The following is a 25468-nucleotide window of genomic DNA, read 5'->3' on the forward strand; positions in this document are numbered from 1 at the left end:
ACAGACATATACAGACATATATGTATGTATGTATATATATATATATATATATATATATATATATATATATATATATATATATATATATATATATATATATATATATATATATATATAGTATTGTACTCAATTATCTCGTCCTACCCACACCACATATGACCATTTTACATTTTTTTAAACAAAATTTTGTTAATGTTGGAGTGTCATTCCAGGAATACAACTATGGGCCTTACAGGAAAAGTGCATGCACTTTTTTATGAAATACTGTACTATCACTTTTTTTTTGACATTCTAACACTTTACAAAAACAATAACAGGTCACAGTAATATAGCCTGCATAATACTATTATATTTAGGGCTGTTAGTGTTAAGAAGTGGTAAGAAGGGAGCCTTTTAGGCATCTAGGGGGGGCACTGACTCATTATCCCTGGATCAGGTAATGAATTCCTGCATTTAATGAAGAGTATGAGCTCTGTAGCACTTAATATACTTTCACTTAACATTTTAATTTCAGTCCAATGAAACTTAAATCCACGAGTAATCAAAGTAAAAGTATGGCTAAAGCAGAACCACCTCCAACTCAAAGGGTCATTCCAAAGTGTCAGGTTTTGAGTCAGGTCAGTATGTGTTGCTGCATAAAGCTTCAGGTTCAGCTTCAGTTATTTCAAATGCAATTTATTTTTTAAAAAACTCTCTTTTTCTTGTGCCAGATACCTGCATCCATGTATGTTATGTGCACCAAGACAGGCAATGCCCAGTGCAGATTTCACAAACGAACCATCAGCGGTGGATGAAATAAAGCAAAAATAGAGCCTTGGGTCCAAGGTTGAACTGTGGTGCTAATAAGCACTTACACATTTTGGGTTCAGGTCTTAAAGAAGTGATTACACATTTCAGAGAGCTGTCAGATAAGGCAATTTCATTTCTGTGCAGAAATAGGAAGCTATTTTCTGCAGTGGGTTAGCTGAAAGTGAGAAAACAGTTTTGCACAAAACAGCCATACAGGTTTTATACTCTTCCGTTTTTGTACAGACTAGACAAATGAAATATAACATGTTGATAAGTGAGCTTTAGAAGTGCTGGTGGGTGGATTTTGTCAGGCCAGGATCAGGCTCACCAGTCTTTATGCCGTGCTACGCTGTTAGCTGTTCACATTTACCACACAGACGTGTCTGGTATCAGTATTGATCTTTCATCTAAAATTTGACAAGAAAGCCAAAATGTCGGACTATTCTTCTACATGATGTGGGTGCAGGCCAGGGTGTGTTTGGTAGTTTTATGCCTGTGCAGAGCTCTGCAGGGAAATCTAAGTCACCAGGCATGCACTGTGAACAGTTAAGGAATTCGTTTGTATAGTTTTTTTTAGAGTTCACTGTCACTTAATCTGAACATGGTTTTTCCTGGGCTGCTCATATCAGAGTTATAGCGCAACACTCCACGTTACTGATTTGCAGTTATTTCTGAATCACTTCTGTCTCTCTGCCTAATCCTCAAAGACTGGAAAGCATCTCGAAAATTTTGCGAACCAAAACAGTACAACAGTGGATCCAGGCAGCTGTTCACTCCTGCTAAAATCCAGGATGCATAATACGCTGTCTCGATCTGCTGAAGAACACTGCATTGTCGTGGGTAGTATTTTTTTAGTACCACTGCTATAGTTCGTACCACGTTCAGAGGCAGGAAACACAGCCCAAATATCACCAGACACATGCCGATCATCCTCTGAGATTTCAGTTTGACTTTCAGACCTTTAGCCGTGCTGATGTTGAGGCGAGATAAGGTGTTCGCCAGGCGGCTATAACAAACAGCCGACACAAGGAGAGGGAGTAGAAACCCAAAGATGAACAAGATGAAGTTAATGACAAAGTAGATGTTTGTCAGGTTCCTCTGATGGATGGAGAGGCATTGACTGTTACTGCCCTCTTTACTTGGAGGAAGCATGAAAGCGTAGATCAGAGACTGGATCAGTAGCACAGACCAAACTCCTGCACAGAGCTTCTTGACAAACTTCTTCCGTTTCATGCAGGAGCTTCTGTTGAAGTGCACCACAGCTGTGTACCGATGGATGCTGATGAGAGTGAGGAATATGGTGCTGCCGTAGAAATGTGAACTGAGCAAGGCAATCTTGACTTGGCAAAGGAACAGACCAAATGGCCAGTCGTTGCCCATAGCAAAGTACACCGCTATCATGGGAGTGACTGGGGTGGCAATGGCGTCACTGAGGGCCAGGTGGAACTGCAGTGTGGTTCCAGAGGTCCAGCAGGGCAACCGGCAGCAGAAGACCCAGAGGCTGAAGGTGTTGAGGAGGAAGCCCAGGAAGAAGACCAGGCACAGGAGGACAGTACTGGACACGTGCTGAGTCTCCCCCAGACAGAATCCAGAGTCATTGCTGCTGTTCCCGGGCTGTGAGGAAACCACCATCTTCTCAAAGATTTCCTTTTTTTTTTTTTCTTAAACCTGCAAGAAAAAATATCAGACTTCATATCATAGATGTAACTTTTTCCATATTAAATCCATCAAGAGATAGCTATAAATTTTTTATGTTTATGTATCAAACTCAATACAGGCTTACCATCCCAACAACAGTGACAATGCTAGAGGTGTACACATAATAATACATTAATAAATAAATTTTAAATAAATAAATAGAAATTAATTTTAAAAATGAAATAAAACAAAAAAGTCATCAAAGATCAAATTCATTACACAATGTAATGTGTCCAGGTGGGATTTTAAGAGACATTTCATTATATAGTAAAAATACAAAATAATGAAAACTCAGTATTATATATTGAGGTTTTTTTTTATCATATTCAGTATCAAAAGTTATTTAGACCAGAACAAAAGTTCGTCTCAAAAAAGATGAGTTATAACATTGAGGTTGTTTATAATACAAAAAAATGTCACTACTTATTAATGAAAAAAATGTATTAAATTTAATGCAACCTGATTGAGCTATTGCCACCATTCACTTTAGGCATGTTATGTTTAAAAAATCCACTAGGCATCTCTGTGTCTATAATTAGTCTGCCTTTTCAGTTCACCTCCCTAAAGGAAGTTAGAAACAAAGAAAGTCACTTTAGACATGAGGGCACTGTGTGGTGGGAGTTTAAAAGACAAATTTTTTTTTCTTTCTGTTTTACAGTTACCATGAAGGGCCATCTCAACCGTTTGGTAGAGGCCTATATTTAAAAACTATGGGGTCTGTTAGAAAAACAAACATTGATCTTATCATTGCCCCAAGGAAATAAAAAAAAAATGCTGGGAAAAAAATTGTATTGCTTTTTTCTTTGTGAGGACATTACAGGGTTAATATTCTCTTGCACTGTTTCTCCATCTGGATAAATTTGCTTAGGCAGACACTGTGGAGAAACCATATTACTGTGACCGTTTTTTTCCTCAAAGCATCTGAAGTATCATCAGTATGTCTACACTGGAGAAAGGCCTCATATCTGCAACAAGAGCTGTTATATTCAGGGAATTAAAAGATTCATCAGCAGACTCATACTGGACAGAAGGCTTACACCTGTGAGCAGTGTGGGAGGAGTTTCACTACACGTGACACTATAAAGAATCATCAGAACCTTCATACTGGAGAACAAACTGAGCTGTGTAAGGCGTGTACCTCAACTATCTGGATCTCTTAGCTGTTAAAAAAATCATGTGAATTGTAGAAGTCATCATTAAAATATCTCAGTTATATTGAACGTATGCAACTCAGTCATCAATGTTATAGTTGCTTCACTCCCTCTATTACACACACACACACACACACACACACAGAGTACAGATGCAGAAGTCCCACTTAAAAAAAATCAAAACCTTTTTACGTGTATGTTATATTTAGAGTATTTTTACTGCTTTACCTTTCTGTCAGACAGCCTGTTCAACAGAGAAGCCATAACTGGCTTCAGTTCCCAATCTATGCTCTCATCAAAGCCAACAGACTCAAATTTTAGCTCACTTAACATGGGAGCTGCTGGTCTACCGCTGCTTTGATCAGTTAGTTGTGTTATTGTGTGGCTTTGGTGAATCAGAGCTAACCCTTTTAAAATTCAAAGTCACACAATAACACACACAAAAAAACAACAACTGATTGAGGCAGCAGTAAACTGGCAGCTCCTGTGTTTAGCGATGTTAAATCACTGTTTTTCTCATGAGAGTCTGGCTGTAAGGAGAGCAATATAACAGCCTCAGTTCCCCTTCAGAAATTTCTGTGTAATAGTAAGGTAAAGTGATGAAAATACTCTCAATATATCATACACTTTAACTGATTTTGATTTATTTTAGGTGGGACTTTCTTCAGGTGGCTATGTTACATGTTTTGGTGCTAACCCTGTTCCACATATTGCATAGCTTCCATATCGGTACTCCAGCCCGATTCTACAAACTGGGGGCGTGCCGACTGACATCTTCTGTATGTAATACAATGACTTTGCATAAGTACCTCATACAACCCCACTTTAAAAAAAATCAGAACTATCTCTTTAAAAGGCGATGCTACAGTATGTCAATGTTTTGTTCACAACTTTAGTTAGCTGCCCCTAAGAGGCCAAAATAATAGACTAAGCTTCCAATTAATTTGCTCAGAATCCATTCAAATGAGAAGGAAGTGAGATTAATGGCAATACTGTGTGATTATTGAGGCTTCACTTTATGTCAGGTATTATGAAAGCTAGATCTTCAAGAAATCATGCACCACGGCACCAGAGGATGAACTTTTTCCATTTTGAGCACTTTTTGACCTTTCCTTTGGATACGCTGACCAAACGTCCTCTTTTGCCCGGACATGTCCACTTTTCACATCCTGTCTGGGGCGTCCAGGGGGTGTTTATAAATTGATGATAATGTCTGGTTTTCCTTGTGTGTGTGTTAGAGTGCGGCACGGGCCACATATTTCTGTCCAAACCCGACAGTCATTCTGTGTTGTTATGTCTGAAACCGAACCGAGCCCGACATTATTTAATTACTAAAGCACTGAGTTTGTGTCACACAGTTGTTATGGTTACAGGCTATTTAACAGGTTGGGCGTGCGCTGTGGGTGCTCTGCGGAGAGGGAGACCTCCGTGTCTGAGACGGGAGCGGGCGGCGGAAGGTCCGAGGCTTCCAGCAAGGGAAGAGGGAGAAATATAACAAAATAAGATAAAACAGGAAAAACCTGTCTCCCTCTTTTATTTAATTTTCAGAGTTTAATCAAGGCGGAGGCAGGCGGCTGGAGGTCCGAGGCTTCCAGCGAGGGGAGAGGTAGAAACAAACAGCCAATGTGTGTGTATGTTCTGTTCAGATGTTGTCACGTAAATAACAGTCCCCAGGCAATAACAGGACAGATAGGATTTTATTTATTTTTACACTACATTTTCACTGAAAGCTGACCGAATCCGACCCGAGCCCGAATACAATTTATACATTTTTGACCAAACCGGCCGACCTGTCGGGTAGGCCTACCCTTAGGACCCATCGGGCTCGGATCAGGTAGCCACTGTCTAGTGTGTGTATGTGTTCCCTATCTATAGGGACCTATCTGAATTTCTGTCTTTGAGAGATATTATTTTGTAATATAACTGAATTTTCTATCCATACATATAAACTTTAAATATATTAAAATGATAAGGCATCTTTGAGTAAACTGCAAGTATCATTTAAGTAGGCTATGTCGTGGCTGAGCTGAGTGTCCTCTTTTTTGGAAATCAAAATATGGTCACCCTACCTTTGGAAGCACCCTCAGGACCAGGATCATTATTGTGGTAATATGTTCCATCTGTGGAGTGTCATGAACAACACAGACACTTGCACATTTAATTCAGTCCAATGTCCATACAATAAATAGGCTACGACTTTGTGAAGCTGTTAATGTTCAGTCTGTCAAAGACCTGTTGACCTTTTAGAATTGTTTATAAACAATTCTAAAATCTGATATAAATATCACATTATATTGTCTGGTGTTGTCTGGCATTATATTGTCATTTTGTCCACCTGCTGGGTGTTTAGAGCATCTATGTTTCTATTTCATCCCTGCTGACCGCCAGAGGCGGTGCTTTAAGCACTGAATATTCCCCTTCGCGACCCGAAAGAGACTATATCTTCCGGTGACATCAGAGGATCATTTCCTTTTCATCTTCTCGCGTGCAGGTTGCTTTTCAAAGCATTGCAACTGCATTTCAAACTTATATCCTGTCGCTAGTAGTTGCGTGGCCATTTTTGGTCGGAGCAGTGGATAGTCGCCAGGAACTGCGACGGCATTCTTTCCCTCTTGAGAGGTGTTTACTTAAGTTTGGTTCAGTGTGGACGTGGTGCGTCCCTTTGTCGGTAAGGCAGTGTTTCACTTCCCTCTCCGGAGAAATTATGTAACTCCTAAGTTGCTTGCAAACTAATGTTATATTACCTACTTTGTTAAACTTGTCGGTGAAAGTTGCGTTCGCGCAACATCTTCCTGGGACTTGAGTTACTCTGATTGAGTTAACGTTCTCTGTTTCTGGAGTTTTTTCCGCTGGAGGGTTGCGTTAGTGCTCCCCACTTGCCAGCGTGTATAGCCCGTTGTTTATTTAGCGGTAGCATCCGCACTAAAGTTTCGGGGCTCTGATTAGTTATCTGTCCTTTGGTTAACACTAGTGTCTGTGCTTTTGCCTTTTGACAAGCCTTTGCTGGTGAAAGCTAGAGTTAGTGCTCCTTGTTCCCAGCATATGGCGAATATATCTACAGTGGTGGAAAAAAGTTTTCGGACACCCCATGCATTTGTGAAATATTGCATTAAGACTCACTCTTAGGTCTTCAAGTGCAATTTCTTTTAGTACAGTCACAGCCAAAATACTAAATAAATCCTTAAAAAGCCATTAAAAACTTAAAATTGATTGGTTCCATAAAAATACATAAGAGTATTGAGTATTGGCTCATTTTGGTACCAGTGATGAAGGTCGTTCTTTTTATTAAAAGACACAATTTTTGTTGCCAAGCTTCGTGTCTACATAAAGCCAGCACATTTGAAAGTTCTTCAGACACAAAAATGGCTAAAACAAGGAACCTAACGCAGGAAACATGCCTGAAGATAAAGATTCTCAGCCAGGAAGGGTACAGCTGCCGCCGGATAGCCAGGAAGTGCAGATGCAGTCCTTCAGCAGTTGGATACACTCTGCAGAAATACACACGAACCAACACAGAGCTGCCAAGCGTCACGCTTTGAGTGTGACAGTCACGCAATTTGACCCATTCTCACACCACACGCCACACTTGACATTTCTCACGCTTATATTTCCCCATTCAGTACTCTATATTTATTTTTTTATGATAATAAACTTTGGTCCTTGCGGCTTGCCGTAGTTCGAGTAACTCTGATTGACTGACCAAGATAAACAATCCCAGACCAATCCATCAGTCCTCTGTGCCTAAATCTAACCAACCACAGAAGGCACCACGCAGTATCAACCAATCAGAAGCAACGTCTAATGCAGCCACACCTTTTGAAACACAAAAAGATTTTTCCACAAATATTTCATGATAATATTTGAGATTGTGTAAAATTTTAAGGGTGTCCGAAAACTTTTTTCCACCACTGTCCCAGGAGTGTCTCCACATCTTGGGCGGCCCTGAGAGGAGTATCCCTGGAGGACATTTGTGCTGCTGCCTCGTGGGCATCACCAGACACTTTGTTCAGGTTCTACAGGGTGAATGTTGCCACTCCCCATCCACTGGATGTGGTTCTGTTACCAGAATCCTCCGATTCTACTCATTGAGGTTTGTAATCTGGATTCCTCGTGACTTTGCTACTCGGTGATATCACCGGAAGATATAGTCTCTTTCGGGTCATCCAGGGGTCACAGGTGACATTGTTGGTATACATACTCGAACTGCGCATGCGTGAAGTGTTCAGTGCTTAAAGCACCGCCTCTGGCGGTCATTTGGGATTCATGGAACTGTAGTTACATTCGTGACTTTCGATACTCACCCTTGCATCAGGCTGCCGTTGCTGTCCTCGTATAAAAAAAATCACTTCCTGTTCTAAGTAATGTTATGGAACTGAGACACAGTATTTGCAACTAATGTGTTTAGAAATACATACACAACACATTTCTGCATCACTTCCCCAAAGTGGGGACAATTTTCAAACCCAGGCAACCTTAAAACCCATAAACCAGCAAGGCCACAGCATTTGACACGTTTTACATACTCATCAGACCACTGAGTGAGACCTTGCATCTACATTTGATTTGTCACTTATTTTTCAGGTTTTTTCTTTAATTTGGCACTCATTCCTAGACATCTTATAAAAACACTGCTACCTAATGAAGAGTCAAGTGTCATTCTAAAACCCTATCCTAATGTCTGGCCAGTGCAGTGTTTTGTCATACACAGTGATCAGTTTAAAAAGATCTTAGCAGAGTTGAGGCTCTCAGTAGCATATTAACTGTTTCTCTTTCACACTACACACTGACAATAGCTGCCAGGGGTTGAAGCTGCCTAATAGACTACAGAAACCAGACTTTTTCACTTTTAGTCAAGTGCTTCTCATTTGTTTTTCTGGAATGGATCTGTACACAGATGTTTAAAAAAAATGTGGCATACCATCTTCTCAGTTTGGCGCAGTTCCAATGTCCCGTCTGAGCTCTGAACTCTCACAGACTTAAAGTGTAACTTCAGTCTTTTTTACCTGGACCCTGTTTTCCCATGTTTGTGTCTAAGTGACAAATGGGAACAACAATTTTTGAATTTGAGTGAGAGGACTGCAGCTGGCAGCAGCGAAACAGCTGCAATGTAACCACTTGGGGCAATTGTGTACCCTCAGTTTATGTCCACTAAAAGTGCCTGTTTTTGCCACCGGCTGGCTCAGATTATTAATATAAGTGTCTGCCAGCATTATGGACAGGATCCTTACAGAGAAAGACCTTTGTATTTAAGAGTAATTTCCTTTTAGTTTCACCCAAAACAATCCCAAAATTTCAAGAAACAGTAATTTTAGTTTGTACAAAGGCAGCACATTTTCCACATCTAACTGAGTGAATAAGGTTGGAACAGTGGAAAGACAAACCATGACTGCTTTTGTGAGTTTTATTTTTTGTGGACTTTGAATGAAACAAGTTTTATGATGATAAAATGACTGAGTCAGTCTTTATACCGGTTCAAATCACCTGGTACATTTGTTTTGGAGAGGAAGAGACCTTGGGTCCGTTTCACAAAGCAGGTTCAACAAACTCTGAGTCTAATCCTGAACTCTGAGTTGATCTACTCTGAGATAGGAAACTCTGAGTTTCCGGTTCCAGAACAGCTGATGTGAATCAGTTTAATCAACTCGGAGTAGTTTCACCTGGAGTTAAGCGCGTGCACCACGACTATAAAAAGCCAGCATCAATGGAGCCCCGATTCGACGAGTCACCATGGCAACGGGGAAGAGGAGCGCTGCGTTTTTCACCCCACTAGAATTAGAAATCTTAATGCGCTCATACAGCGAGTTTGCACACGTTTTCAAAAAGAAGTGCAACACTGCTGCAGCTGCAAAAGAGAGGGAGACGGCGTGGGAGAACATTGCTGCTCGGGTCAATGCGTAAGTTTACATGTAGTCCTTTGCAACCACACTAATATTACAGGGGAAAACTGCTTGAATGGTAGCCTATTAATTTATTTCATTTAGGTGCAATCCAGAGAAGCGTATTTGGCAGCAGTTCAGGATGAAATATAAAAACGTTGTTCAAACAGGTAAGACCTCGGCATAATCTCATGGGGGTACCTCATTTTGATCATGTTTTACATTGTAAAGTAAATATTAAGTGGCTGTTTGACTGTGCAGTTGTTTTATCCTCAACATAATACTGTTTTCACACACATAAATGTGTTCTCATCTATATCATGTTCTGTTAAATAATTAAGCCTATTTAAACTAACACAGACTTCTACTCAGCCAGCAGAAAGAAGGCAGATGCCCGTAAACGCAGCACACTTTTCTGACCACCCTGCATACAGTTGTCTTACTCAAGTGCTCAGCATCTCCGACATTGTACAAAAACTTCCATTTGCAAAGAAGCAGCGCAACACACAATATCTGCTGGGATGTGAGAGCATGACTACGATTGGTAATGTTGCAAATGTAAGGACGGATTAGGTTGTGTATGTAGATGATGGACTGTGACGTGAAACGGTACAGCTCAAAAAGATAATTGTGTGGAAATGCTAGAACATCTATGAGCGGTCTGATAACCATCTCTCGACGAATATTTAATTCTCTGCGCAGTAATGCTGCTCCTTCATCCACGGGATGGTTATCAGAAGGACATGCCATGTTAGTGAAAAAAGTCGCCACATACTGTGCCTGATGGACTTCTAATATAGCCTACTGACTCTGATTTTCTTAATAATTTTTTAAATGACAGACGGCAGAACTACGCTACGGCAAAACTCGCCTGCTGACTGAATGAATGAGGAAATCAAATGGAGTGTGTGGCTCTGAAAGAGGGTGGAGACAGAGAGAAACTCGAGGTTCATTGACAAAAACCTGGTCCCGACCAGGTTAGGTTCATAGAGTCTGTTACTACGGTAACTGACCGAGAGCTTAAGTTACCTCTCTCTCTGAAACAGGCTAGAGTTACCCCTCTTTCTCTGGTTTGAGTTACCTCCCTTTTTGAAACGGAAAACTCAGAGTTTCCCTCATTTCAGGGTTAACAGACTCTGAGTTTTCACTAAACCTGCTTTGTGAAACGGACCCCTTGTGGATCACTTGGTTCCCGGTAAAACCCTCCTGAACATTTGGATCTAAAGTTATCAGAGAAAAAGGATGAACATTAGCAGGTGTAGGTCAATGGCCCAGTTCAAACATGCCAAACAGCATTGGAGACACCCTGATTTGTAACTTGAAACTGCTTTATTTGGAGTTTTTGATGGTTTTAATCACCTGGTCCATTTGTTTGGGAGAGGAGGCGACATCTGCTGCTCCTGGTAAAAACCTCCTGAACAATGAACACTAAAGGAATTCTAACTGTGAGAAGTTTCAGCTGGTTGACAACTGCAATCCTCTCTGCTAAACACCAATAAATCTCCCTATATCTTACACACTGGACATATAAGCAAATCAGACTTTCAGAATAAACAGACTCAGGGCTTCTCAATGTCAAGGATGTTTCCTTCTTCCTTCCTTGTCCTTTTAAGTTGGATTGTACAAAGGGTTGGCAAGACTCCTTCCTGTAGCATTTGGTGAACACATATTGGAACAGGCTAGCAAGTGCTCAGGTGTGTGTCATTGAAAAGGCCCTGCCCTCAATTCTGGCAAGTGGTGCGCAAAGATCGCACTTCATGGTGTCTGCAAAAACATAATGCTAATCTTATATAGAGCAACAATAGAGTCCATTGTACGGTACGGTATCACCAGCTGGTTTGGGAACCTAAATGTCAAATCAAAAACTCAGATTTTCAACCTGGTAAGAGTAGCAGGTAAGATTATGGGTCCCCCCCCTCCTTAACCCTCAAGAACTGTTCAATCGCGCCATCATCACTCAGGCAAAAAATATTTTAAATGACAGTTCTCATGTTCTGTTTCAAGAATACTCACTAATGCACTCAGGGAGAAGGTACAGGGTTCCCTTATGTAAACACAACCGGTACAAACATTCCTTTGTCCCGTCACCTTAATGTGTACTTTTTTTTTTTTTTCTGTGTACGGTGTATTTAGCACCTTTATGTGTACCAATTTCTGTGTATGGTGTATTAGCACCCTTATGTGTACTAGCACCTTGTTGTGAACCAGCACTTTAATATGTACCAGCATTTTAATATGTACCAGCACTCTAATGTGTACCAGCACCTTAACTCAACATGAAGGCATGGCAAATTGCACAGCTCAGATGAGCAAATATCTTTTGCACATTGGTCCCTATCTGGTTACGTTGTATGTTTTGTGTTGTTTAAAGCAGTAGTACCCTGTCTCCAATCCAAATTTCTCCCAAGGGAGACAAATAAATGGACTTTGACTTTGAAGCACCAAATGTGACAGAGCCCTCAAACACTTTGCAGATCTGTGTAGCACATCAGTACAACAGCAGGACAGCCCTAAGCCCTCACTGACATGGTAGGACATCTGTACCTAAGTTTGTGAGTATGTAGGTAGGGGTACTGGATAAAGGCCTTTGAAATGACATGAAAAAGTCACATGATTTGGGAGGTTTACCATATTCAATGTCTGAAAGACAAAAACAACTAAGTTCAGCAATTAGTATCTCAAGTAGATATTTTCATTAACCGGTATGTTCAAAATACGAGAGAGATACATGACAATAAGTGGGGATATACAGTTTGCCATAATAAATAATAGAGCAGACAGGAAATTTGGGAACCTGTTTACAAATTTACATCATGGGCTCAACACAGACCACAGTGTAAAATATAATTTAATGCATTGAAATAATATTACTTTTGTTATGCTGCTATTCATTCTTTGTTGAGGCTGTCACAGAGGAGATGATTCAACACAATCACTTACCCCTTTAAGGCTGTAATTTGTCATTTATGTCAATGATAGTCCTGTTTTCTGTCCACCTGGTGGACACTTACAGCACTTACACTCTTTTACTCCTTTTCCACTGAAATGGAACAGATTCCGTTCCAGTTCCCACGCCTAATTTTGAACTGTTCAGAGCATTTTTACAGAAAATATTTGGTTCAAAACCCAAAAAGTTGGTTCCCAGTTGGATCCAAAAAGATAGCAGCTTTTCATCAAACTAACATGTGAACCATGACTACATCAGTGGGCGTGTCATATTCTACGGGTTGGAAAGACAGGTTGGTAAACAGTGTAGAAGTCAAGTGAGAAATTGTCAAAGCTCATGCAGCGGCCTCATTAATAGTCAGTCCATGCTTTGTTGTTTTTTGGGGGGGTAAAAACAAATATTTGTTGTAATAGAACAAGTTTGTAGGATCAATCAATCTGCTCATGACACCAGTGATTACAATGGTACTGATCAAAACTGGTGGAAACACGGCACATTTGTGCACAAGTTAGAACCAAGGTTTCAGGAAACATGAAAGGAACCAGTTCAAGAACAGGCCCCCAGGAAAGCCACTGAGCTTGCAGCCAATTTTTCCCAGTGGCTACTTTGTATAGCACTGAAAAAATTCTCTGCTGCACAAAAAAACATTTTCCCCATAGGCCACCATTGTGAAAGAGTCGTCTGTAAAACTGTTGACAGGACACCTCCAACTGCAAACAAGGACAATTATACCTCTTTGTATTATGATTTTTAAGACATGGTTGTTTTATATTTGTAAAACTTTCCTCAAGCTGCGAAGTCTATGAGTTGAGTGGGAACTCGCATGCAGGGCCAGTAGGAGAAACACTTCTGTATACATATGAAAATGACAGGAAACCGGATATATATATATATATACAGTACAGGCCAAAAGTTTGGACACACCTTCTCATTCAATGCGTTTTCTTTATTTTCATGACTATTTACATTGTAGATTCTCACTGAAGGCATCAAAACTATGAATGAACACATGTGGAGTTATGTACTTAACAAAAAAAGGTGAAATAACTGAAAACATGTTTTATATTCTAGTTTCTTCAAAATAGCCACCCTTTGCTCTGATTACTGCTTTGCACACTCTTGGCATTCTCTCCATGAGCTTCAAGAGGTAGTCACCTGAAATGGTTTTCCAACAGTCTTGAAGGAGTTCCCAGAGGAGTTTAGCACTTGTTGGCCCCTTTGCCTTCACTCTGCGGTCCAGCTCACCCCAAACCATCTCGATTGGATTCAGGTCCAGTGACTGTGGAGGCCAGGTCATCTGCCGCAGCACTCCATCACTCTCCTTCTTGGTCAAATAGCCCTTACACAGCCTGGAGGTGTGTTTGGGGTCATTGTCCTGTTGAAAAATAAATGATCGTCCAACTAAACGCAAACCGGATGGGATGGCATGTCGCTGCAGGATGCTGTGGTAGCCATGCTGGTTCAGTGTGCCTTCAATTTTGAATAAATCCCCAACAGTGTCACCAGCAAAACACCCCACACCATCACACCTCCTCCTCCATGCTTCACAGTGGGAACCAGGCATGTGGAATCCATCCGTTCACCTTTTCTGCGTCTCACAAAGACACGGCGGTTGGAACCAAAGATCTCAAATTTGGACTCATCAGACCAAAGCCCAGATTTCCACTGGTCTAATGTCCATTCCTTGTGTTTCTTGGCCCAAACAAATCTCTTCTGCTTGTTGCCTCTCCTTAGCAGTGGTTTCCTAGCAGCTATTTGACCATGAAGGCCTGATTCGCGCAGTCTCCTCTTAACAGTTGTTCTAGAGATGGGTCTGCTGCTAGAACTCTGTGTGGCATTCATCTGGTCTCTGATCTGAGCTGCTGTTAACTTGCAATTTCTGAGGCTGGTGACTCGGATGAACTTATCCTCAGAAGTAGAGGTGACTCTTGGTCTTCCTTTCCTGGGTCGGTCCTCATGTGTGCCAGTTTCGTTGTAGCGCTTGATGGTTTTTGCGACTCCACTTGGGGACACATTTAAAGTTTTTGCAATTTTCCGGACTGACTGACCTTCATTTCTTACAGTAATGATGGCCACTCGTTTTTCTTTAGTTAGCTGATTGGTTCTTGCCATAATATGAATTTTAACAGTTGTCCAATAGGGCTGTCGGCTGTGTATTAACCTGACTTCTGCACAACACAACTGATGGTCCCAACCCCATTGATAAAGCAAGAAATTCCACTAATTAACCCTGATAAGGCACACCTGTGAAGTGGAAACCATTTCAGGTGACTACCTCTTGAAGCTCATGGAGAGAATGCCAAGAGTGTGCAAAGCAGTAATCAGAGCAAAGGGTGGCTATTTTGAAGAAACTAGAATATAAAACATGTTTTCAGTTATTTCACCTTTTTTTGTTAAGTACATAACTCCACGTGTTCATTCATAGTTTTGATGCCTTCAGTGAGAATCTACAATTTAAATAGTCATGAAAATAAAGAAAACGCATTGAATGAGAAGGTGTGTCCAAACTTTTGGCCTGTACTGTGTATATATATATATATATATATATATATATATTTATATATGTGTGTGTGTGTGTGTGTGTGTGTGTGTATGTGTGGCACTCAAGAAAAAACTTCTGATCTCCAGAAGGTTTCCTGTCATTTTCATGTACAGTGTGGTAAAAGCACATGGCAACAGACTTCTGTAAGAACTTTAAAATACTACATCCAGGCCTTTCTATTACATAGTCCAAAGTATTACCAATATTACTAAGTTGTTTTAGGTATGCAAACATATCTATACAGTGCAAATATAAACCCCAACATAACGATATGTAAGATAAAATTGTGTTTTTAAACCTCATCTATGGGCATTAGTTTGTCATGTACAATTATTTGAGATCTTACCAGTGCTGAAGTTGTCCTCAGTGTGTTGAGGCCAGTAAAACACACTAACTGTTCCTGTTTCACACTGCCTATATGTGTGGTTACCAGGGGAGTTACCCAATGAGGTTCATAGAGAGACATTTTCAGTTTTAGTCAAGTGTTTCTCATGAAGTGACTGAACACACACAGAGGTGTTGCAGTGTTATATAAGATGTTGTGCAGCAGTTCATCACTTTGCCTGGAAAACAATAACACCACTTTCCATTGCTAAAGAATCATTTATTTACAGATATGGTGCACCCCTGGCACAAATCAAATAACACACTGATAGCCTAATTACATATGAAAATACTGTAGCACAAGTTTAGAAAGGCAGATGGCTGCTGGACTACACTGTCAGAGATGGAAAACCTACTTAGAGAGACACATCTAAAGAAAATAAACGTCCATGGAAATCATAGAACGAACAATAATGTAAAATGGTCTTTTTTCAAATTCACAAGCTAGCTGGTGACTCTATTTGTTTCTGCTGGGCCTCAGAGAGGTGTGGTTGGGGTGGAGGCAGTGGTGGGGACAGTCACTGGATGCAGCCCCAAATCCAGGGATGGAGTTTCATCTGGTGGCGGAGGGCTCTTCTTCTGGGCATCTAGCTTCTCTGTCAGCTGAGTGTACAGCTCCTTCACTGGTTCACTGCTCTGTGGTCACCAGGCACAGCATCACACAAAGTGTCAATACATACAATACACACAACACTCCAGCCGCTGACATGTTCTTTCTCTCATGCATACATTTGTTCTGTTTCAAAGCTACAATCTGAGACATGTCTTGAAATAATTAACTGGATAAAAAATGCATCTGTGTCAGTTTGAGATCCTGTGTGTTGATCTCTGAACTTTAACTCATGTTTGGGACACTTCTGGGCACAAACCATTTCCCCTAACTATGTTGTAATTTCAGGCTAGATATCTGAGATTCTAGCTGGATGTTGTTTCAAGATAGACAGCTTATCAAGACAAGGAACTTGTTTATGTATGTTTTTTGTTTGTGAAACGTGAAAGATTTGATCTCATTAAAGAAAACACAGTTTACTGGTTTAAACAGCTTATTTTATGACATTTGATGATATGTATCAATATTGTAAAGTATCTCTATCAATATCATGGTAATGTTTTAAATCATATAGACCAGCCCAATATGCATGTAAGTGTACACCATAGTATGTATAACATGTTATGTACACTTGAAATATGGGACTGAAGAACAAGAACATTACCATGAGAGGAAATATGTGATACGTTCACTTCAATAATTGATTGATGATTATGGCTGTGATGCTCTCCACCCCCTCTGATGTTAAATGACAGGTTCATTTATTAGTATTCTCCCTCCAGGAGGTGACAAAAACAAATATTTATCATAGCTTCTCCAGTTTAAAGTCCCATTTTAGATGGGAGTAGTGTCACATGGGCAAGAAAATATTCCCTGTAATAAAAGTTGTTGTTGCCAACAGTATTTTAGCTGACTGGAGGCTTTAGTATGCATTTTATTATTGGTTTAATCACCAGTAACTATCTAGTTGTAATTTAATTAACACAGACAGTTTCAAACTACTTCGTCTTGCGCTTTCCTTCATTGCAGTAGTTGACAGACTGATATTGTGATCTGTCAGGTTAGTATTGGCAGACTTGGCTTGGTAACCGGAGGGTCGCTGGCTCAAGTCCCCATATGGAGCAAGTATGGAGCTTGGACTGGTAGCTAGAGAGGTGCCAGTTTGCCTCCTGCCAAGGTGCCCCTGGGCAAGGCCCTGAACCCCCAGCTGGTCGGGGTGCCTGTCCAAAGCAGCCCATTGCTCTGACATCTCTTCATTTCATGCATGTGTAGGTCCTGTTTGTGCATGTGTGTTTTAGGCATGTGTGTATACGATAACAGAGTGAAAAAGGACTGAATTTCCCCTTGGGGATTCTTCTCCTCCTTCTCCTTCTTCTTCTTCGTCTTTGTCTTCATCTTCGTCTTCTTCTTCTAAAACCCTTGTCCCTTTCCTAAGCTGGCCACCATACTTACAGTAACAGGAAATACAGCTGCATCTATAAAAACTCAGACACTCTGTAAGAATCAAAGTGTCCACATGAACTGGGCTTAAAACACGAGAGAAACAGTTAGTTTGCCAAAAAAAAGTCAGTAATTTAGGCTGCAATTTTAATAAGCTCAGCGGTGAAAAATCTCACACATATACACACAGGTAATACTGAAGTCACCCCAACTCCCCATAGACTAAAATCTTCTGTCCAAATGGGGCTTAAGGCTCATATCTGGTTAATATATACCAATCAGCCATAACATTAAATCCACCCAACAGGTGGAGTGATTATCTTGTTCCAAAAAATGTTCTGCTGGGAAACCTTTGGTCTTGACATTCATGTAGATGCCACTTGACACGCTTCACTGAAACACTGTTGCAGACCAAGTACCCTCCCTCATGGCAACAGCACTCCCTGTTGGCAGTAGCCCTCCAGCAGGACAATGCACCATGCCACACCATAAAAAAACTGCTCAGGAATCACCAGAGGAACACAACAGAGCTCAAGTCATCAACCTGGCCTCCAAATTTCCCGATATGATTGAGTGTCTGTGGGATGTGCTGGTACCCCACCACACAACAGGGCTTAAATTATCCCCCACCAACGCCCTAGTGCCAGATACCACAGGACACCCCGCAGAGGTCGTATGTCCATGTCTCAACAGTTCAGAGCCAAGTCTGACCTAAGAAGGTCCCACCATGGATTGGGAGTACTTCTGGGGTGCCTGCAAGTCCAACAAATGCTCAATCAGATCGGGATCTGAGTTGTTTGTCACAATCCTCTGGTCATTCCTGAACAATATTTGTGGTGTAGCATAGTTCATGGTCCTGCTGGGGGGGGCACTGTCATTGGAGAGTGTTGCTGACATGTGGGGGTGTTCTTGGTTTGCACAGGTGTTTGGGTAAAGCGTGTCAAGTGGCACCCACATGAATACCAGGACCCAACGTTTCCAAGCAGAACATTGCTTTGGACAAGATGATCAATGTTATTCACTTCACTATCACGATATTTCAGGGTATTTTTGCAACAAAGATATTCTTGACGATATGACAAATTATTAAAAAAAAAAAAAAAAAAAAAAAGGAAGAAGAAAATACTATTGCAACAAAATAAGTGATGTAGTTAACAGTTTGCCTTCAAACTTTCAGTAAAAACTAAACAAAAATGATCTCTTATTTTTGTTTTGTTTGTTTGTAAACAACAACAGTTACTCAGAGTGAGATTCAGAATCTGTATACAATATTAATTGTACAACAAAATTAAATCTACCACAAATTACACATTTAAACAAAATACAAATACAAAAAAAATTACCCTGGTATCAGTATATATAAATCAACAGGTGATTTCCTTTTCCTTTAGCAAAATCCTTTTGGAGTCACTAATTATTTTGCTTTAAGCCATGTTTGTTGTTGCCATGGGTAACAGTATGACATCACTGTCAAAAAGTCTAAAAGTCGCGAGAATCACAATATGAATTTTTCATGTGATATCAAAAATTATACCGGTATTATTGTGAACACCTCGCCAGCGAGCATCTGGTGGCTGGGCCTCATGGCCTAAGGCCCGGTCGGGCTCAGCCCGAAGAGGTAACATGGAGCCGCCGCCCTGTGGGCCCACCACCCGCAAGGATGGACATCAGGGTCAGGTGCATTGTGTGCGGGTGGCAGGCAGGGGTGGGGCCTGAGTCTGAGTGGTCCATGTTCAAAGCCTCCATTGTGGAGGACGGCTGCTAGTAGCTGTGGTCAGAAGGATGTTGGTGCCTGTCGTGGCAGTTACCGGGCTCACCGCTATGAGCCATACAGTCCATGTATGACCAAAGTGAGAGCTGTATCGGCATACTTGGTGTAAAGTCAAACGTGTCCTTGGTAGACAAGGTTGTCCCTTGTCACGATCCTGTTTGTGATTTTCATGGACAGGATCTCAAGGCACAGCTAGGACGAGTCACGGGTCCGGTTTGGGGACCTCAGAATTGCATCTCTGCTTTCTGCAGATGATGTGGTTCTGTTGGCAGGCTTGGGGAGTAACGGATTACATGTAATGGCGTTACGTAATTAGGAGGCAAAAAAAGGTAACTAATCCGTTACAGTACAGAAAAAAAAATGTAATCAGATTACCGGTATATTCGATAAAAACGGGGATTACTTAGCAGGATTACATTTTAAAATCAAACGGGATGCAGCAGACACATGCACAGTGTGCACGCATTGCGACACTTTAGGACACAACACCACAACAAAACAACATGTAAAACGACCACCAAGCACCAATGACTGTTCGTCATTACTGCCACTGCTGGGGAGAAAAATGCCTTCACTGCATGGAAACTCCGGCATCATTGTGCCTTTAAATCAGAAAAGGGGAACAACATCACAGTACAGTGCAAGTTATGCCTCCCAGCTGTCAAAATACTGTCAACATCCAGGGACTCGACGTCCAACTTAAAGAAACATCTACAGGTAAGATGACAAACGACTAACATTTGCTGAAATACACAGAAATCCAGTAAGTTAAAGTTAAGGTTTGTTAGCTTGCTAACCTGTCAATACTGCTACTCGTGCTACTACTGTACTATATAACTACTACTGGAAAACATGTCGGGACTGTAACTTAGGTGCTGATGCTGACTTGTGTCGTGCCAAGTTTATATACATCTAATATTGTAACAGCTGCATTTATCTGGATCAAACAGTCATAACGTGCAATAAACATGACGTCATGTCCTGTTGTATATGCATTTGGTTTTATATTCCTGATTATCCTCTGCATTATTTTACCTGCTCTGTGCTGTAAATTATAACCATCCAATCCTTTTTTTAACACTTTAAAAGCCCTTCTTGGGTAGGTTTACAGGGGAAAAAAAATCATGTTTTTAGTGATAATAGCAAGAGTTCTGCCAGAAAGGGCTATTGGCACAACGCCAATAAGGCTAAACTGCTTCTGTGTGCAAAGAAAATCAGTTTCGGCAGATGATCATGTTTGGCACACCTGTAATTAAAGTCAACACCTGTGCATTTCATGTCACAGGCAATACAGACACAAGGGCAGGAAAATTACATTTAAGTAACTTTGGAGCATTTTAATACCTAGGTGGTGATTTATTTATTTATTTATTCATTTTTTTTTTTACAACTAATAACAATAATAATACTATTATTGTTGATGTGTAGTTAACTTTTAGGTAACTCTGAAACATGTTAATACCTGACACACCTCTTTAAGGTGGTGATTTTTTCCATCTAATAATAAGTATAACAATAATGATTAACTGATTGAATAAATAAGGATTGTTATAACTATTATTATTATTATTATTATTATTATTATTACATTACTACAGTTATTGTCATTATAACCTCTGATCTAATTCATGAATACAGCTGAATAGTTTATAAATTAATAAGTTAATTTATTGTTAATTTTGCGCCGTGTATTTTCCAGAGGAAACATCAAAGTCACTTATTTCTGACAAATGAAGTCACTGGCCAGTTTGAGATGAGTGAGCAGCCCAGTATACCTGAACATGGACAAGGACATCCTCCCATCAAAGAAATGAAACTTGACCTTTGATGCAGCACATCCCAGAGTTTAGTCAGAAGACTGATATTTGAATTTGTGATTGATGATGTTCCTTGGTTGAGCAGCCTTCATTCAAAAAGCTCATTGAGAGAATCAGCGGTGGCAAAACAGTCATGTGCAGAAAGACACTAGTCCAGCGTATTGAGAAAGAATTTACTGCCATGAAAGAAATCTTGACTGCAACACTTCAGAAAGCGACAAATGTCTGCAAAACAGCAGACCTGTGGACTGCACATAACAGAAGCTTCTTTGGCATGACATGCCACTGGATTGAGGAGCAGACTATGGAGAGGAGGTCTGCAGCTCTGGCCTGCGAGTGAAGGGACGGCATACTTTTGATGTCCTTGCTGGAAAAATCTATGAAATACATGCAGAGTACAAAATACAACATAAAGTAAGGGCCACAGTCACAGACAACGGGAGCAACTTTGTTAAGGCCTACCGTGAATTTGAATCAACTGGGGAAGAAGCACCAGACGGGTTGGACGATGGAACAAGGTTCCTGGATATGAATGCCCTTCTGGAGATGGAGGGAGACGAGGAGCTTCATTTTTTCCTCCCCCTCATCAAAGATGTGCAGCACACACACCCAACCTTATTGCCACCAATTAAGTGGATAAAGCAGCATCAAAAGGGCCATCCCGGAAAGTGTACTGAAGTGCAATGGGTAAGTCTGCTTCTACATGGAACAAGGCACACAGGCCATCAGCAGCTGCAGAAGCAGTTCAAGATATTGCCAACATGAGGCTTTCTGTTCCATGTGTCACAAGAATGAGCTCTGAATATATGGCCATTTCCAAACTGATTGGACTTACAGAAGATCAACTGGGTGACATCTGTGGAAGGCTTGGAGTGACCAGGCTACACCCTCACAAGCTGACTTTTCTCTGGGAATATGTAGCTGTGTTATAGCCACTTGCTCAATTCATTGATTTTCTACAGGGGGAGAAAAAATGTTATCTTAGGTTCCTCATTCCAACCTTCCAATCTTAAGCCTCAAGTCTAAACTCTCAGGTAATCTGCCACATGTGATCTACACAGCAAACATCATCACTGCAGTCACTGAGGCACTTGACAATCGCTTTGGTGCCATGCTGAGCAGCCATGATGCAAAAATGGCAACAACTACCATGCCAAAATTCCGCTTGTGTTTGCTCCCTGCTCAGAAGAGGGAGGATATGTGCAAAACAATGGTTCAGGAGGCAACATCTTTGGAATCCAGAGCATCTCCTGAAATGAGCAGCACTCATGAGACTGATGGATCAGATGAGGATTTTTTGTGTTTGTGAAGGAAAAATAGGGCTGATAAAAGCACAACTGAAGAAGAGGTACAGCAGTTCCCTGATGACACTGTGAAGAGCATGAGCTCTTCATGAAGTACAATGCTACACTGCCTTCTAGTGCTCCAGTTGAATGTCTGTTCAGTTATGGAGGAAACGTACTTACCTCATCTCGGGGCAGAATGTTCGATGACCACAAGTCCTCCTCCTTCGTCATAACAGAAGGTTTTGCCCAAAGTTAGGTTTTGATTGAATGTAGGCCTACAGCTGGGATTCACATGTAACCACTGGTGCCTAGTACATACTAAACTCAACTGCAACTGTGAAGGCAGCTAATGTTCTTTTATGATGTAAACCTTTCTCTGGTCTTTAATTGCAGGTCACTGAATTTAGATTCTCATGCCTTAAAGCTTCAGTAGGCAACACTGTTTTTGTATAAATCAAGTGGTCTGAGACAAACAATAGGTTTCTGCACCTCACCATGGCTCTGTGTTCAGCCTCTAAAGAATCAGTATCGTGCTGATGTGCATCAACCAATCAAAGGTCAGCTCAGACCACTGCGTTCCTATTGGCTGTTCTACTGCATATGCGCGTTTCCGTGCCGCTGGCAGAAGGGGAGAACAGTGGCGAACAGTGCACCAGGTAAAATAGCTATTCCAGCACAGCAACTGCCTACACGGCTAAACAACCCAAAAAAGGAAGACAGAACTCGGTTCCCTGGAGCCCCAGAGGGAGGGGAAGGGTGAGGTGGGGCCAGGCCCGGCCAGAGGGCGCGAGGGTCGGCCGTGGGAGTGGAGCTGAGGGCTCTCTGCGGAGAGGGAGAGCCGAGCCTCGGGAGAATGTGCGGGCGGGCTGCTGCGTGGTGAGGGAGAGCCCAGGCTTTGGAGTGTGTGCGGGTCCACAAGGGAGGGATGGGGAGGGCTGCTGTGCAGAGAGGGAGAGCCAAGCCTCGGGGGTATATGTGTGGGGCCGCGAGGGAGGAATGGGGAGGGCTGCTGTGCAGAGAGGGAGAGCCGAGCCTCGGGGGTATATGTGTGGGGCCGCAAGGGAGGGATGGGGAGGGCTGCTGCGCGGAGAGGGAGAGCCGAGCCTCGGGGGTATATGTGCGGGGCCGCGAGGGAGGGATGGGGCGGGCTGCTGCACGGTAAGGGAGAGCTGAGGCTCCCAGAGAGGGAGAAATAGAACCAAGTAGGGTAAAATACTCGCATGCTCGTCTGGTAGGAGGGGCTCAGGGCAGAGAAGAACGAAACCTAACTCAGATGAGACTCAAACATCAACCGTTTTCAGGCTTTCTACCTACTGCAGCTTTAATTTGATATATGATTTATTTATTTGTATCTACTGTTGAAAATTAAATAGGTGGACACCTGGTTTGTTCAAAAAATACAAGTGGATGTTCTTAACACTAAAATAGAGCCTTCTTTGTTTACCGTGTAAAAGGTATTTAATGTTTGCTTTGAAAAAGCATATTTTCTGTTAACGTTGTAAATAATACTGTTTTGTAGCCAAATACTTTAATTTGGAATTAGTAGGTGTACTGCCTGAATTTGCTTTATGGTTTTAATTTTCTTTTTTACTTTTTTTAAATTCAGAAATATGGACATCTGCTTTGTTAAAAAAAATACAGTGGATGTTATTAACACTAAAATAGAGCCTTCTTTATTTTGAAAAAGCATGTTTTCTGTCAACTTTGTAAACAATAGACACAATCACTGTTGGGTAAGGGTTACTTTAAAAGTAATCAAAGTACGTTACTGTGTTACTTTTTAGAAAAGTAACCAGTTACTTTACTCGTTACTCCCTGAGTAAAGTAACTCAATTACTTTAAAAGTACTTCCAACGTTACTCCCTGAGAAAAGTAACTCAAGCACTTTTAAAGTACTTTTGAGAATTCTACATTTCCTATTGGGCAATAGACCACAGGGCGCTAAGCCTACATTTTTTTGTCTCCAAAATTAAAGTTATGGACCACTTGCCCTTCACTGAGATCCAATTCTCCCATCACAGCCGTCACTTTGACCAGTAGAAACACAGAACGATCTGCTGCCATAGACAACTGTATGACAACAACACCCCAGCATTAATAATATTTCCTCTAGGGATGTTACCACACAGAGTAAAAGGGGGAAATGATGGTGTGAAACAGCAGAGGCACTTTGTCAACCCGCTGAGTTAACGTTACTGTCATTACCATCAAGCTAGCAAACAATGGTACGTCCTCATGGTCAGACATAAAGTAATAACATTAACAAATAGCGGTGGGGCTTTTACTCACCACAACTGCAGAGGCTCCCAGCTTCATTTGAAACAAACTACATTATAGATGGTCCGTTATTTGTTATTCCCTCTGTGTGTTTTTATATTTACTTTTTTCCGCTCCGTTGTCTTTATAAAGTTAACATATCGCACCGTCATTTCAAACTCAACACTTGTTTCAAATTAAAAGCCCCTTATAACCTCAGCTGAGAGAATCCCTCCATTTTCTAAATAGGCTTTTATTCTGAAACATTTGTCAGAACTTCCTGTGGAAGATACAGTAGCTTGACAGTTTACGTATGGCGCTTCAAATGTAGCTCCTGCCATCTGCTGACGCTTTTAGGTGACTACAACAACATGTCGGCTGACACATGAACAGACACAGTTCTGTCAGTGACTCAAATAATAGTGAAAGTAATAAAAATAGGACAAGAATAACCCGATGACATCACACACGCCGTGAAAGACGACCGGAGATAATTGGTGAGTACCAGCGTGTAGCGTGTACTAGGCATAATGCAAGTCCTGAGTCTGAAATATGTCTATCAGCGAGTCCTACTCCACCTATTTAGACTCCACCGTAGACAACAGCAGCATTTCTCCGAACACGTAGCGAGCCCCAAGCTCCGTGGCTTCTTTCAGACTGATAGGTTTAACGTTATCTCCGTTATTAGAACCAAACGACAGCTGTTGCTGTTTCGGAGCTGAAGGACCAGCGTTCTAAAAGTAACGGAAGTAACTGATGTCTTGTTTGAAAATGTACTGAAGTATTTGATTACTCAAACAGCAAACTAACGCGTTAGGTAACTCGTTACTGCAAAAAGTAATCAAAGTACTCTAACGTTTCTTTGTAACACGTTATACCCAACTCTGCACACAATGGACACATCTTCTACACTCTCTTGTCTTAATTTGCATGTTTGGTATTGAAGTAATCCAAAAGTCAC

At 41.2% G+C, this 25468-nt stretch overlaps 2 protein-coding genes across 2 annotated transcripts in view; both read right to left on the bottom strand.

Moving 5' to 3' along the window:
• Positions 1-661: 661 nt before the first annotated feature.
• LOC125890266 (P2Y purinoceptor 4) lies at positions 662-15370 on the bottom strand. The gene is made up of 2 exons (XM_049578828.1): positions 15350-15370; positions 662-2457 (listed from the first exon to the last, which is right to left on the bottom strand). Exon 2 carries the CDS (start codon positions 2419-2421, stop codon positions 1441-1443), a length of 981 nt encoding a protein of 326 aa, XP_049434785.1. The 5' UTR covers positions 2422-2457; positions 15350-15370; the 3' UTR covers positions 662-1440.
• A 203-nt stretch (positions 15371-15573) lies between these two features.
• nelfb (negative elongation factor complex member B) overlaps positions 15574-25468 on the bottom strand; it is a 62420-nt gene continuing 52525 nt past the window's right edge. The window contains exon 13 of the mRNA XM_049578797.1: positions 15574-16023. Coding sequence (XP_049434754.1) covers positions 15865-16023 — 159 coding nt within the window. The 3' untranslated portion in view covers positions 15574-15864. The remainder of the gene's footprint in view (positions 16024-25468) is intronic.

Source organism: Epinephelus fuscoguttatus, linkage group LG6 (genome assembly GCF_011397635.1).
Source record: "Epinephelus fuscoguttatus linkage group LG6, E.fuscoguttatus.final_Chr_v1".
In the NCBI taxonomy this organism is placed as follows: Eukaryota; Metazoa; Chordata; class Actinopteri; order Perciformes; family Serranidae; genus Epinephelus; species Epinephelus fuscoguttatus.